Source organism: Phaethon aethereus (assembly GCF_964289735.1).
Source record: "Phaethon aethereus genome assembly, chromosome: 2".
NCBI classification, from domain to species: Eukaryota; Metazoa; Chordata; class Aves; order Phaethontiformes; family Phaethontidae; genus Phaethon; species Phaethon aethereus.
The window spans coordinates 107,151,948-107,168,692 of NC_138582.1; the positions used below are offsets into that span (position 1 = coordinate 107,151,948).

General features: G+C 40.5%; 1 protein-coding gene across 1 annotated transcript in view; it reads left to right on the forward strand.

The window, feature by feature from the left end:
• Nucleotides 1-16,745, forward strand: part of TNS3 (tensin 3) — a gene marked incomplete at its 3' end in the record, with an annotated part of 116,571 nt that overhangs the window by 60,883 nt on the left and 38,943 nt on the right. Inside the window, exons 13-15 of the mRNA XM_081996279.1 lie at nucleotides 4,657-4,835; nucleotides 5,168-5,285; nucleotides 5,373-5,456. Coding sequence (XP_081852405.1) covers nucleotides 4,657-4,835; nucleotides 5,168-5,285; nucleotides 5,373-5,456 — 381 coding nt within the window. The remainder of the gene's footprint in view (nucleotides 1-4,656; nucleotides 4,836-5,167; nucleotides 5,286-5,372; nucleotides 5,457-16,745) is intronic.

Sequence of the window (16,745 nt, forward strand, 5' to 3'; positions counted from 1 at the left end):
ACGTCTTTGCTTTCTTGAGACTATAAATTTAAAGACATTTGACTAGCTGAGTGGCCACTACAAATCAAGATGAGTTATCTAAACTGTAAAAATGTTGTTTGTGATTGTTTTGTTTGTGATGGAGGAGGAGTGGAGGGGAGTTTCCTACTTTCTTTTTCCTTAATGTGAGCTGTTTGTTCATTCCAGAGAGATGGCTGTAAAAAAGATTTTTATCACTCTACCATAAAGTTCCTGCAACCACCTTTTCCTCTTTACGTCTTCCTTAGACCCCATGCCTTTTAGGTTGTAAGGATAAACACAAAGTTAATTTTACCTTTTGGAATGTCAGATTAGTGTAATGGTATTTGTATTATGAAACTTACAGGTTAGAATATCACTTAGATGCATTTCTTAACCAGAAAACCATAGAGTTTTGTAAATATAAACTGAGTCCTTGTAAATTAAGTCCTTAATCTCGTTTCCAGAAATCTGTATAATACTATGAGTCCAACATTGACCAATACTTGGAGATGGTCACCTGACTAAGAGGGATGAAGAAAAAGCCGAAGCAGTCAGTGCTTTTTTTGCCTCAGTCTTTACTGATAGACCTTGGGCTGCCCATTCCCCTGAGTTGGAGGACCAACCACAACATGAGTGACTTTCGATTTGTGGACACTGAGATTGTAAGGAGCCAGCTGTATCAGCTGAATGTTCACGAGTCCATGGAGCCTGATGGGCTTAATCCCAGAGTGCTGAAGGAGCTAGCAGGTGTTACAGCAGGACCCCTCTCGATCATCTACTAAAAGTCTTGTGAGGTCTACTACACATTTGTAGTGTTAACCAGGAAAACATGTGAATCTAGAGACTAAAGCATTTTTATCCTGTTGTGATTCAATGTGTCATAATCTCCCCCTGCCCCAAACCAGTTTGAAGAAGTTTATTTATAGGGTCTATGTAAGTCTTTTGTATAATACATTGCTTTTGTTAAAAAAGCAAAAAACCCGAACCTTTTCATGCACAAAGTCATAATGTGATTTTAGAGCCCCTTATAGTGGGGTAAACAACAAGATGCTGAAACTTTCATATTTCTTCTGATTTTTTTTTTTATAATTATCTATTGTAAGAGGTTTCCAGTTTGACTGTAATTTGCACAGTTGGCTGTGATACAAACTAGGTAGAAGTTTAGGGAAGGTCTTCAATGGACTATGCTGGATTTTGGAAAAGACTGAGAGTTCTATTTTACAAATGATAAGGACTTCCACAATGGGCAGAAGGGCTGTTGGTCTTTTTTGTCTGTCTATCTTCTTTTTCTACCTCCACAAGAAAAGTTCTTCCTAGCGAGTCCTACCACGTATGCTGTACTTACCCACTTTCATGTAAGGACGGTTTTGAGGCTAGCCCACCAGCCCTATGAATCAAGAGGAAACGTGTAAGTGTCATCTTACTAAGTGTTGTGGTAACAAAGTAAATGTGGACCTTTTCAATGGTGTGCCTCCTGCACTTGGTAAATACAAACATGTAACATGTGAAGAGTTAACATAATAGTTTTTGAAGTTTAGCTGGGACAACTGCTAATGTATGAGAGACAGCACTGTTGTTGACATGCCACTGCAGACAAGGTTTTTAGCTTTGTGTTGTTTTCTTTCTAATAGTTACAAATACTTCTACCTAGTACTCCAGGAAAGCTAAGTGACTAAAGAAACCAAACAAAGATTAACCTTTAACCACTGGCCATGCTTCTGTTAGCTGTAGCATTGGCATGGTGATAACCATCTGACAAGATAAATGCTTGATGCTGTTCTGATGCCAATCTGTTGGAATGTTATTGGAATGTTCTTCAGGGAAAACAAAATTATTTTTGTAGTTCACAAGGGAAAAGAAAGAAATGAGAGCATACAAAATGCTTTCAAAGAAATAAATATGCGCTCCTGGGATATTTATGAAGGTCTGCCAAAACTTTTAAGCTAAACTACAAGAACAGAAATGAATGATGTGACTTCTAGGAAGTCTTGGATCCTGACACTTTACACTGTAAAAGACGCCTTTTAAATTAATAACTCAAAACATCTGTTAAATTAAGTGAGGCAGTTCAAGTACGTTTGCAAAACTAATAAACTAAGTAGTTTTTTGTGGACATTTTCACTTAACTTGAATCGAAGAGATGAAAATTATTTGCTTTAAGCTTTATTGCAATATATCAGCTTAAGTTCTCCCCTCTGTCATCCAACATCTGCTGGGAATTTGATCCGTAAAGCATTTCCAGTCTGTTTAAAAAAATACCTGTCCAGTTTCCCTGAGACACCTGTTTGCAGCTTTCTGAGGACTGTATTAACTTCGTAGAAATTACAAGCTTCACGAGTTTATGGATACTAATGACATAAGTGTATGAATATCATTGGTGATGAAGCCCTTCATTAATGTGACAAGTAAAATCTGCGCTAAATTTTAAGATCTGTTTTGATGCATCCAAAAGGTAGACATTGTCGCTCATAAATTAGTCTATGAGGCTGTTTTAAGTAGGAGAGGCACATACAGAAAGAAACTGCCTTTACCTTAATAACTTGGTTACAAATGGAGTGAAACTCTAATGTGCTGTTCCTGGCTCCCATTACCTCCTGCAGAGGAGCAGTGGGACTGGGAGTGCCTGGTCTCAGATGCTCTCTTTGAAGGCTGAGATTCTGCACAGTGATTCCCACTCATTTTTCTTTACAGAAATTAAAAATACAAAAAAGAATTCCAATGCAAAAACTTGGTAAATTCTGGAGTAGTATGAACTCTGTCTACGTTCTGAAGTGTCTTCAGTTTCAGTAGAAATCTTCATTACTTTTTAGTATCCCTTATTAGGTTTGGTAGATATTTGTGATTTCATGTTGTTTTCTGGCTTTGAAGATCTTGTTTGATGCATCTAGTTTGCTCACAGTGTCTTCAGAAGATACTCATTTCACCTGAAAGACCTCATGTGAAGTTTCTAGTCAGGTCAAAAAGGGTTAAATAAGTGTTTAAAATATGGGTGCTTAAAAAGTATTTTAGTTTTCGAAGTTGTACCATAAAAACAGAATCTTATCTGTGTCTTTTCCAAGAAGTGCTAGGTATATTTATATTGAGTCAGTAAAATAAAGAACTGGCTAAATTTGACTCTATCGGTGGAGTTTTCAAAAGTGAATAGCAGGGTTTTATTTATTTATTGTCTTTAGTAGTAGTTACTGTCACACTGACTTTGATAGTAGCAGAACTGGATTTTTGAAAGTGTCTAATTCTGTAGTTTTACAAGAGAGAAGTATTTTTAGGATAAGCCACTACTTGCCAGCAAGTTATTCAGGTTGATATGTATGTCAATGCGGAATCACTTCAGTTCCGCAGATTTTAGTCTGTAATCGCTGTCTATATTTTAATCTTGCATGAAAACTGTTCTCCTGTACAGAAACCTATTTGTGCATTGATGCTCTATAATTGAATTACATTATCAAGGTGAAATGTCTGTAACACAGGCGCTTATGCTTCATGCCGGATTTTACACCTTGGCTTCTGTCAGCTACTTCAGATTAGGAAAAGGATGTGTGGAAGGTGTACACTGTTGGTCTTTCTCTACCAAAGTGGCTGGTTCAGCCCTCCTGGTGGTGTACATAGGGGACGTGCTTTGGACTCCTACTGTTAGGGCTCCACGATCAGGGTGTGTAGGAGGTATGCTTCATCAGTACATACTTAGAGTTGGAAAGTATTTGAAGAGTTTAAAAGGCACCAAGCAATGAAAATAAGATAACTTACAAATCCTGAGCTCTTTAAAGAGAAATAGCTAATTCTGAAAGATCTTTTTGCCTATATGGACAATAAAAGTTCTCAGAGGATTATCTGAAAAGTTGGTATGCATACAGTTACGGGATCCTTATTGTTGACTTACTCTGATGAAGAAGGGTAGAAAAAGCAATTGCTGCAGGAATATTCTGAAAGTGCCTGTTAGTGGGAGTGGATGACTAAGTATGAACTCCTGCTAATCATAAAACTGTACCTAATGACACTCTCTTAATAGCGACTTTGGAAACAAATACTGCTATATGCCCTTGAATATCCTCGATTGTTCTGCTGACTCTGCTTACTCTTGTGCTCCATTCCTCAGACTCCAAAAGGTTGCAGCTCCTCTGTGTATCTAATACCCAATTTCTGTGGTTAAGTGTGATTGCCATGTGTGTCACAAAAGGTGTACTGTTAGCTGTGCTTATAAGGGCCCAGGGTCTGTGTTAACTAAAAGGAAGCTGTGTTTTTTCGGGGAAAACGCAGTCCTGGAAAGCAGCAATGGCTTTTGCGGAGAGCTGCTGTGTGTTAGGGATGGAAAGAGGTTTCCCATTTGGCTGCCCGCAGCGGCCCCTGCTGGCAGGCTGTACCGCTGGCACTGGGAGTAACCTCTTCCAAAAATGAGGGTCGGCACAAACATGCTGCTTCACTCCTCTGGAACCAGGTGTACTGCAAATATGTTCCAACTTGTGTCAGCCAGGCTAACTACAACTGATTTTTTTTTTTTTTTTTTTGCCCAGCTATGTGGTTTTGTAAAGCGATTATGAAACCAGTTATTTCATGAGTGTTCTTGAACAGAATCACTTAAGGCACAATAGTGAAGTTTGTTTTAACAGCTCTAACTGAAAAAAAAATAGTTTGTTAACCGGTTTACCTATTTGTTTTCAGCAACAGGTACGCAAGATGACGATGCAACAGGGGGAAGGATCAGAAAGTTAAGCGTTGGACAGTATGACAATGATGTCCCTGGGCAGCTGTCATATAACAGGTGTGGATGGATGAAGTCTCCTGCCAATGACCAGACTGTAAATCCAGGATCACCGATTCCCGTCGGGGAGACCAAGGAGGTAAACAACGAAGAATTTTTCAAGAAAAACTTATTGAAGCGAATGGCCAATAGGGAGTCCCATGTTTGTGTTCAGTGTCCAAAATCAATGTGAAGCAAATGGGCAGTTGCATCATAGCAGTTATCTCGGAAATGCAATTCAATGTTTAAGAGTGTCCTGCTCTTGCATTCTCTGTGTGTTTGCATGTTTTCAGTGTTCCAGGTTCTCTCTGCTGGAACAGTGGATCAGATTATATGAAACCTTCTATAATCTCATGAAAAATGCCCCCCTGCGTTGTAGAGTTAAGTGGGAATTTTCACACTGTAATTTTTCTTTTTTTGTGCCTTTTCTAGATATCTGTTGCATGTTACCAAGATGAAATAGATGGGGGAATCTTTTCTCCAAAGAAGAATGGAAATGAAGCTGTCGCATCCACACCAGCTTTTCCCCTGTCACCGGAGACGACATATGGTAAGAAAATGTCTGTGTCTATTTTATTAGCACTATTAACATTTTAGCTGTTACTGAGGAGGAATTGTACTTCCCCTTCTCTCCTAGTGAAAACCCCTCTACTATACCATCAGCAGATTCCCTCCAGCCAAAAGGTCAGCAGCCCATCTGAGCTGTACAGAACTGGTCTTGGTAAGATACCTCTACTTCTTAAATAATTTGAAACTGAACCATGTATGAATGCAACTAACACAACAGTAGTTATTCCTTTTAAATAGGATATATACCTGGTGAATTTAGACATGCACAGGTCGGAGAAATAGAATTTAGCAGTACTGTTTTAATCATATCAAAAAGAAGTAAACAATGAAGAATTATCCAAGAAAGATTTAATGGTGTTAATTGTCAACAGGCAGTCCCATGTTCATATTCAGTGTCCAAAATCAGTGTGGAGCGATTAGGCAGTTGCGTCATGGCAATAAGAGGAAATGCAGTTCAGTGTTTGAGGCTATGCTGCTCTTGTTCTCTGTATGTGTTTGCGTTGTTTCAATGTTCTATGATCTCTTTGCTGATGTTTGATAATATCAAGATAGTACTGTCAGGAGACTTGAGTTGCTTGTGATTTTTAGTAGGTTTTGTCTGAGGAAAGAGGGGAGATATTCATGTTGCCATCTTGCCTGGCAAGTGAAGCTTTACAATAGAGCTTGGCAGCAGCTATGCTCAAGTCAAGGAGATCCTTAATCAAAGGAATGAATGTTCTGTGTAAATGCACAAGCATGGAAAAGTAGATGGTAATAGATGATTACATGGTTAAAGATTTAATGTGATCTAGCTATGAATTTTATTAACAGAGGATTCTTCTTTGAGGCATTAACTCTTCGGTGATAAAGATAACACCAAAGCTATTGTTAGGTGTCACCTTTTCTGCGTGAAATTATTTTAAAACAGTAAGTTTAAAAGAAAAAATTTCACGTGACTGCATCAGAAAGTGCTGGACATAGAAGGAAGCCAACATAATTTATTTAAAACCTGAATAAAAATCACAGACATTCATTTAAACTGTATGCGTTAGAAGATGTTCAGATGATAATTCATGTATATGTATAGTTCTATTGTTTAGGCTATGACTGTCTTCTCAGGCAGGATCTTGATAGTAGAGTTTCCAATAAATTTGACAGTGGATTTTGATGCAATAATAGTTAGTGTTGTGTTTTTAACTTTGGAAAATCCTTCTGGTTTGATTTGCCTCAATATCAAAAGCAAATAATATCAACACAGAATAAAATTATCTTTAGTAATAAAGCAATCTTCTACCCAGTTCAAGACATCTTCTATGGTTCAGTTGCTGTGGCTTTGCCCTTTACTCTCTCAACACTTAAACAATTAGTGGTAGATATCCTCCTGAGAGTGGCTTCAGCAAATCAATTACAGGTTGCTTACATTGAGTGAATCTACTAAACACTTTGTTGTTAAACCGTTTCCATCGCTGTTGCTAAGAGTTAGGACCTTTCCTGGAAAATTTAGTGGCTTTCAGTGTATTTCTCTGTTTTGGTGATTCTCCTGCTTAATTCCAAATGCTGTCATCTCTCAAATGCTGGATTTAGATAATCAGTTATTGGGACACTGAAAATAATTACTCTAGCTTAGAGCAAAGCAGGTAATTCTCCCTTTGGATGCCCCTTTAAAAATGATGCTGAAAGTGTACTGAATGCTACAGGTCAAGTGCTTGGCTCCCTATGGCTTTGCTTTTAGCCGCAAACTTAATGTACTTTGACACTGAGGTTAAAGGTGGGTCAGCTAGAAAATCTGCAATACACCATTAGCAAGCACCTCTAAGAAATATTAATTGTGTGACTTTCCCACCGGAGCACAGAAATTTCTATTGCCAGAGGCAATTATTAGAATCCTACTTTAAATATTTATTTTCTTTTCTCCCTTTTCCCTTCACTATTCTACTTTATTTATTGCTTGTATCTACAGTAAGTATCTATTTACTGTATTTACTTGCTTCTGTGTCTTCTGACTTTGGCAAGAAGTGAAGACGATGTCTTCTCATTACTTTTCCTACCAATCCCTAATTTATGGCCAGAGCAAGAGCATCGTGTTTTGTGTGTTGAATGAGGCCAAGAATCTGAAGGGAACAGAAGCTGCTGTTCCAGTGGTTGAGACTGCTCTAATACACATGCGACAAAGGTGACTCTAACAGTATGCACTTTGCAAGGATTCTGACAGGCTACATTTTTAGTACTTTCCTTTGCGGCCTTGTTCTTCTTTTAAATTAAATGCTTTCGTGGTTTTTATTTTGGTAGAAGTTGGGAAACACACTGACAACATACAGATTGAGATCTTTGAAGTCATGGACTCTGGAATCTTAATTTCTGCCATTAAGGTATTGCCCCTTTTGTCTTAGTTAAGATCACCCTTGAATTCAAAATTGTTTTCTTCTGCATCTCGGTTTTCATCTGCATTCCAAGTTAGTAGTGAGGATGCTGTAACATCTGGCTACCAATTATCTAGATACATTACTGTCTTATTTCCCCCCCACTTCCTTGTGGAGAACAGCTTTCACTTCTATCAAGGGAGAACTACTGTGGTTTTAAAAAAGTATAAAAGTATACATTTTAAAAGAACAATACCTATTTTTGTGTATTCTATATTCAAGAATTACAATGACATCCAGTCTTTATGTATACCAAATTATGAAATTACCTGTTCTTGTCTAAGTTATTCTTGTTGTAAACTGTGTACCTTATATCTTGAATGCATCTGACTCTGATTCTTAAACTATTGATTGAAGGGCACTATCTTCACTGAAGCCTGAGACAAAACCCTGTATAAAATGGTGCTCTGTTAGCCCTAGAAATCTTAACTTTCTTTCTAGGTGAAACAACTTTGTTAGGGAAAGTCAGGCCAGTGGTCTTATGCATCTGTCTCCCTTTCATTAGCTATGCCCTACCTCTTCTTTCTCCCTATGCATTTCTCTAAGACAGCCTGCCTGTGCCAGCTAGAGAGAGCAGGGTTCCTTTCCCAGAGCCTTGTTCATCTCAGACAGGAGCAAGTTTAACCTCCTTCAGTCTGTGTTCAGGCATGCAGTCCTGTCGTGTCAGCGCTGCCGCTCCAGCGATCACTTGCTGCCATGGTTTCATTGCCCTTTTCCTCACTTTACATGGCTTGCAAGTAATACAGCACCCACGGACTTCATTCCGAATTGTCTTTTGAAAGACACCTTGTTTCTTAAGACAAACTTGAGCAGTCTATAATTTGGCTAGTTTTATAAATACCCCATGAAAAAGCAGGCTCCAGATAGAACCCAGATGCAGCGCTCAGAGTAACACAATAGCCGTTGTACATCCCATAGGACAGTCCCACACATCAGCGAAGGAACAGGAGCACTATTTGTAGGCCATTTTGAAGCTTATAAAGGCTCTCTTGTCTCAGACAGCATACAGCTAATTGAAGTCCCTTTGTATATTGGAGTAACAAATAAAAGCGTAGCAAGCTCTTTGCCGGAGGACTGAACTCTGGCTAACCACCCCTGCCATGCCACCCCTCAGGCAGGACGGGAGGAGCTGCCCCTCCTCAGCCCTGGCCAAAGCACAGAAAGAGCTTTGCAGAAAATCTGCATTCACAAACAGGCACTGTCTTGCAGCAGAAGGCAGGATTCTGTGGAACAAGGGAAGATTGTCTATAATCCTTTATCCATGTACTGACAAAGAAGACATCATGTCCTGGTTTTTTCTCTTTTCTCAACAGCCTAAGTATACTTACGTATTTCAAGCAGTGCATATGGTGGAATGATAGCACTGCTGCTGGTACGAGGAATCTTGGAGCCGTCAAGCATGTGTGAGGCCTTGCCTTTTCACACCCAGCGCAGAGCTTAGCCTAGGTACCATACTCAAAGCTCGTGTTACATATACGAGCTACATCTTTTTCTAAAAATTGTCAAAAGGTCATCTTTTCTTCTCATGCTGTCATGGAACTCTTCAAGACCAGACACTGGAGTTATTTTTATGTTTTTTCTCATACAGACTCTGTTTTTATCTGACGGAGACATTGTAATCCTAAATTCCCCTCATTGACTTAATATAGACTTACTCTGTTACATCACCCAGTAGAGTGATGAGTGTTTCATAAATCTCTTGGAAGGCAAAACTGCAACCTAACAGATAGCCTCATTAATTGCATAATTCTATTACTGATTATAATTTTAGACTGTTGTAATGTCATACTGTTACTTCAGGATTGTAATTTCTTCCAGTCGCTGAGTTGCAAGGGAAATGAAATGTACTGCTTAATTGTTCAATTAAAAAAGTCAAGGTTCTGAACTGAAAGCATTTTCTGTGCGTCAGGAGGGCTAGTAGCATAGGGAATAAAAGTGATAATAATTTGTGAGAGGGAAAAATCCCCAGTTTATGATGTGCAAAATCTTTCCCCACAAGGTTTCACATAATATTTATTTATATCTGCTTTCATCTCCTCCCGTTAACTGTTTATATAAGGTGTACATGTCCAAAGCAAGAGATAGATATGGAACTTTTTCAGAAATTTGGGTGTATTTGCTTAAATTGCTTTATCAATGCATCCACTTCAGTGGATGGTTATCTTAAGCTCTGTCCTCCTGGAAACAAAAGTGGATTTTGGTTTTTGCTGTTGTTGTGACTTTGGGTTTGGGTTTTTTGGGTTGTTGTGTTTTCTTTTCTTAGTTTTGTGGGGGTTTTTTGTTTGTTTTAAACATTGAGGGTATTAACAAGTAATAGATAAATTCAAGTAGTGACAAGTAATTTATGATGTTTACTACAAGGCAGATAGACAAGGTCTGTGTTATGTTTTTCATTGTCCTGCAATTGACCTTGACATGTTTATCTCATGGGTAAATACAGTGCTCACCTCCACAATATTTTTATAATGAAACAGGTAATGTTTCTTAGTTAAAATATACCATTTACTAGTGCATATGAAGCCTCCATAGGCTTCAGGAGCAAGCAGGAAAGGGCTCTGTTCTCCTGTTAGGATTCTACCAACATGAACTTAATCAGGTCTTCCAGAAAGAGCACGTGGAATGCTGTAAAGCATAGTCATAAATGTTGAAAGGCCATTTCTTGGCCATTGTAAACACTGAAGTCAATATAATGTGCTGTGATCTGTGTCACACTCTTTCCTCCCTGCAGTACTGTCACTGACACATTCAGTTCAGTAAAACTAACCTTTATGCAAACTTTTTATTGCACAAAGTTTGGCAATGACTTGATGTATTTTCAAGTCTTTATTGTCACAGACCTCCTTCTGTTTGCACCACTGGTTATGATACAGTTCTCAACATATCTTTCAAATACAAACATGGAAATTGTATTTGAAAGAATACAGAGAAAGAAGCAATGCTTATTAACAGCGATTTCAGTCTGGTAATCCAAATTCACAGCAAAGGTAATAATATTCTGTCTCGTATGCTGAACAGATTAACAGTTTCATTTAATTCACATCAATCCAAATGGTGGAAAAATATGTTGTAACAGAAGAACCAAACTGAAACTGAAAATAACTTCAGATACTTGTACTCTATGCCTGCCTTTAGTGAGCAATATTAACCAAAATACTCATAGTTTAAGTGTCTACAACTGAGCTGTTTGGTAAGCAGCTTTAATTGAGCTTTTTTTTTTACCCCTCACTTTGGCTAAGATTTTCATGGGAGGCACTCTCCCAGCGCACACTGATTAACTTACAAAACTTTATTCTCTGGCTTAGAGAGGAGAACGAAATTATTTAGAGATTAATCCATTTCACTAGCTAAATATGTACTATTTTTGTTTATAGCCATGTTATGTGTTTCTACATAAAACTTTACAAATTCTGTACATATTTTTACCACTCATTGAAAATTCTAACATGTCATTTATTCAGAGGAGTAAGGAATATATATATACATACCTGATTATAAAAAGTCTAGGGAGTGCTAAGTCCATGGAAGATAGTATATGATGAAGAAGCAGTGGGACAATATAAATGTTTTTTCTTTGGCTGATATGTTAAAGCTGACAAAAGATGCCATTCTTGTTACTGAATTTTCATAAGCAAGCTTATTGTCTAAAGTATACTGTCTTTCATTAGTTTTGGATACTGTAGTTTGAGAAAATATTCTGGAACATTAATATAATTTAGTTTGTAGCCAATTTTGTATCTGATCACAGAATCAAAAATTCTTTAAATTTGATGCTTATGTCAAGACAAGATATTTAATGGTAAAATGTTCTTACAGCCCTGTGAGTAAACTTTTGCAAGAGACAGGGTTTGGTGTGACCTACAGGTTGAACATGAGACAAATTCATGTGCTACAGATGGTCATGGAAAATATGTTGACTCTGAGTGCTAGCAGAATGCATAATCTAGTGCACATGTGCGTAATTCCATGTGCAACTGCTCTGTTACCCTGCAGAATTAAAAAAAAAAGAGAGGATGGTTAGGTGCTTCAGCCATTACATTGATGATCAGTGAAGCTAGTCACTGTCTCCTCTTCCTCCCACCCTCACTTTTGTAGCAGGATTTCCACCTGGATAGAAACACTGTGATTGCAGATCAGAACGAGCTTTAAGCCATGTCCTGCCCTGTTAAAATTGCATTGGAGAATGAATCACATACTGATTTGGCAAGACCTTCTGGTTTATACTGTGTGTTTCACCTTCTGTGAAAGTATTCACATTGCTCTTTTTTCTTGGTTTTACTGGATGACTTCTCATTCCATGCGAGGAAAGTGCTGATTGAATTGACAAGCAAATACAAGAACTGAGACTGTCCCTCTAACACCCCTCTCAGAGGCCGGATGTCTGCATTATCCATTTGAACTAAAACCCTCATGAAAAGTTACATGGCATCTTCTCCTTAAAATAGCAAATGTGAATTAACTTTTCTCATAGGGAAATGAGTATCCAAGTGGCGGGGACCCTAAACATAGAAACAAGCTCTTTACTGTCACCCACTCATTTCATCCTCAAGTCAAATGTTGAACTGTGTTAAAGACGGTAGATCTTGACAAAAATGCTGTCCTACAGGAATTCATATGTAATAAGGTTTTTAGCTCGGGACATCTTTAAAGTCTCTTAGACATTTTAAGTCTTCCATGATGGCTCCTCGATCCCATGCTCATACCATTAAAGCAAATAACTGCTGATAGGTTTTCCTTCAAGAACACCCACCCTCTAGACTTCATCACTTATTTGGGGGCACCTCACTTTAATCCAGTCTACTATTTGTTTGGTTTTGACTCACTTTTTATAATACTGTGAATTTAAAATGAAACAAGTGCCTTTTTTCAAAAGAAGTTATTAACTGAGGAAAAACCTGAAACCAGCAGCAACGCAGAAAAGAGCACCTGCATGCTTGGCAATACAGTCCACTAGAAACTGTCTTCACTGTATATCCTGGCATTTGACAGCCACACAATATCAAGGCTTTGATTCTGTCTTCAAAGCCTGTGTTGCAGATGCTCCCAAGCTCTTCAAAGACTGTCTGTCCATCCATGGCCTTAAATGCCCCCATGGCTGCGCTGTACCGCAGCAATGGAAGTGCCTGTCACCAAAGTAAGACTAGTGAGTATTTAAGACAGATGCTTTTCAACAGATGGCCCACAAGCATAGAATTTACTCACAGTGCATAACAGAATGACCACAAACATTGTGGCATTTTCAACAAATTATAAAGCATGCTTCTTCTGCATGATTTTCCTGTGTAACAAAACATTGGGGGGTGGGGGAGGGAACCCAAGAATATAAGGGAAATTGCAGGGGTGGGACCTGAGCTTTGTGCACTTTGTCTAATGTATTTATATGATTAAATGCTTCACTGGTGACTGCAAAATAAACATGAGGTAGACCAGTGAACCCTCATGATTTGAATTAGCTGTTAGAAATACGTGGGCAATTTGAGGACTTACCACCATTTCAAAATGATACATAAAAAAGCTCGTGACATGTATGGAAGGCTGTGTTGCAATAATCTCTGTTCATTGTGCAGTGTCAGCATTATCAATTGAAGTACACAAATATGCTACTAATAAATGTACTAAATATACTTATAAGTTACAGTAACAACCTGGAAGAATAAGTGGGCTACCATTTTTTCTGACATTTCAGAAAGCAAATAAAAAACAGTACGCTAGAAAATTCACAGTCGCTTGATTCATTCTAAGAAGTGTTTATGGTTATCAAGTGATAAGTACTGAGATTTTGGAGTATCACCTTTAGCATATTCCTGTTCTCTGTAAAAATGAAGTTTTGCTTGCTTAAGATACTTTGTCATGGTTATCAATTGCATCAAGATTGTATCATGAGCACTCACTTGTGTGCTGTCTCCCTTTCTCGCTCTTTACCATTTTTCAAAACCAGTTGTGTGCATTTAAGGTTAATCCTTACTGTCTGCATCTTGCTTACTTATTTTCAAAAAGTCTTGAAAAATCACAGAGTCACAGAATCACTAAGGGTGGAAAGGACCTTCAAGATCATCAAGTCCAACCATTAATCTAGCGCCACCATGATCCCTAAACCATGTCCTGAAGCGCCACATCCACACGTTTTTTGAACACTTCCAGAGATGCTGACTCCACCACCTCCCTGGGCAGCCTGTTCCAATGCTTGACCACCCTCTCGGTGAAGAAATTTTTCCTAATATCCAATCTAAACCTCCCCTGGCGTAACTTGAGGCCATTTCCTCTCATCCTCTCACTAGTTAGTTGGGAGAAGAGACCAACACCCTCGTCGCCACAACCCCCTTTCAGGTAGTTGCAGAGAGCAATAAGATCTCCCCTCAGCCTCGTCTTCTCCAGACTAAACCACCCCAGTTCCCTCAGACGCTCCTCATAAGACTTGTGCTCCAGACCCCTCACCAGCTTTGTTGCCCTTCTCTGGACATGCTCCAGCACCTCAGCATCCTTCTTGTAGTGAGGGGCCCAAGACTGAACACAGGATTCAAGGTGCGGCCTCACCAGGGCTGAGTACAGGGGCACAATCACTTCCCTATTCCTGCTGGCCACACTATTTCTGATACAGGCCACGATGCTGTTGGCCTTTTTGGCCACCTGGGCACACTGCTGGCTCATGTTCAGCCAGCTGTCAACCAGCACCCCCAGGTCCCTTTCCACCAGGCAGCTCTCTAGCCACTCCTCCCCAAGCCTGTAGCGTTGCATGGGGTTGTTGTGGCCAAAGTGCAGGACCCGGCACTTGGCCTTATTAAACCTCATACAGTTGATCTCTGCCCATCAATCCAGCCTGTCCAGATCCCTCTGCAGAACCTTCCTGCCCTCCAGCAGATCAACACTCCCACCCAGCTTGGTGTCATCTGCAAACTTACTGAGGGAGCACTCGATCCCCTCATCCAGATCATAAATAAAGATATTCAAGAAGACTGGCCCCAGAACCGAGCCCTGGGGAACACCACTTGTGACCGGCCGCCAGCCAGATTTAATGCCATTCACCACAACTCTCTGGGCTCAGCCATCCAGCCAGTCCCTCACCCAGTGAAGAGTACACCTGTCCAAGCCACGAGCCACCACCTTCTCCAGGAGAATGCTGTGGGAGACGCTGTCAAAGGCTTTCCTAAAGTCCAGGTAGACAACATCCACAGCCTTTCCCTCATCCACTAGGCATGTCACCTGGTCATAGAAGGAGATCAGGTTGGTCAAGCAGGACCTGCCTTTCATGAACCCATGCTGGCTGGGCCTGATCCCTTGGTTGTCCTGCAGATGCCCTGTGAGCACTCTCAGGATGAACCGCTCCAAGATCTTCCCTGGTACGGAGGTCAGGCTGACAGGCCTGTAGTTCCCAGGATCCTCCTTCCAGCCTTTCTTGTAGATGGGTGTCACATTGGCAAGCCTTCAGTCTTCTGGGACCTCCCCTGTTAGCCAGGACTGCTGATAAATGATGGAGAGTGGCTTGGCAAGCTCCTCTGCCAGCTCTCTCAGTACTCTCGGGTGGATCCCAAAAGGCCCCCATAGACTTGTGGGTGTCCAGGTGTCTTAACAGGTCCTTAACTGCTTCCTCCTGGATTATGGGCGGGTTATTGTGCTCTCCATCCCCATCCTCCAGCTCAGGGAGCTGAATACCCTGCGGATACCTGGTCTGGCTATTAAAGACTGAGGCAAAGAAGCCATTAAGTACCTCAACCTTGTCCTCATCCTTGGAGACAATGTTCCCTGCCATATCCAATAAGGGATGGAGATTCTCCTTGCCTCTCTTTTTGTTGTTAATATATTTGTAGAAGCATTTTTATTATTCTTTACAACTGTGGCCAGACTGAGCTCTAGTTCGGCTTTTGCCTTTCTAATTTTGCATCTGCTTGACCTAACGAGATCCTTGTACTCTTTGTGAGTTGCCCTGCCCCTTCTTCCAGAGGTGATCAACTCTCCTTTTTTCCCCGAGTCCCAGCAAAATCTCCCTGTTCAGCCAGGCCGGTCGCCTTCCCCCGCCAGCTCTTCTTACAGCACATGGGGACCATCTGCTCCGGCGCCTTTAAGATTTCCTTCTTGAAGACTGTCCAACCTTCCTGGACCCCTTTGTCCTTCAGGACTGTCTCCCAAGGGACTCTTTCAACCAGTGACCTGAACAGGCCAAAGTCTGCCCTCCGGAAGTCCATGGTAGCAGTTTTGCTGACCCCTCTCCTTACTTCACTCACAATTGAGAATTCTATCATGTCATGGTTGCTAAGCCCAAGACGGCCTCCGACCACCACATCTCTCACCAGTCCTTCTCTGTTTGTAAACAGCAGGTCCAGCAAGGCACCTCCCCTGCTGTGCTCACTCACGAGCTGTGTCAGGGAGTTATCCTCCACACACTCCAGGAACCTCCCAGATTGTTTCCTCTCTGCCGTGTTATACTTCCAGCAGATGTCCAGTAGGTTGAAGTCCCCCAGAAGAACAAGGGCCAGCGAATGCGAGACTTCTGCCAGTCGCTTATAGAATGTCTCATCTGTCTCTTCATCCTGGTTGGGTGGTCTGTAACAGACTCCCAGCAAGACATCTGCCTCATTGGCCTTCCCCCTCATCCTTACCCATAAGCACTCTACTTGGTCTTCACAATCATTGATTTCTATACAGTCAAAACACTCCCTAACCTACAGAGCCACCTCACAGCCTCTCCTTCCCTGCCTATCCCTTTGGAAGAGCTTATAGCCATCCATTGCATCACTCCAGTCATGAGAAGCATCCCACCATGTTTCTGTGATGGCAACTACATCATAGCTGTCCCGCTGCACAATGGCTTCCAGCTCCTCACACAATTCCTTTAATAGCTCTTGGAATTGTCAGTTTGCTTTCAGTCATTTTCACCTCCTGCCCTCTTCTATCACTCCTTGCTCTGAAAACTTGATATATGAGATTTTAATATACATATATGTGTGCGTGTATATATATATGTACTTGTTTCCCAAGTGACTATAGGATCCCTGAGGGGCCACATGTACATTGAATTTTTTCCCCTCCATTCCCAGAAGGTTTGGCAC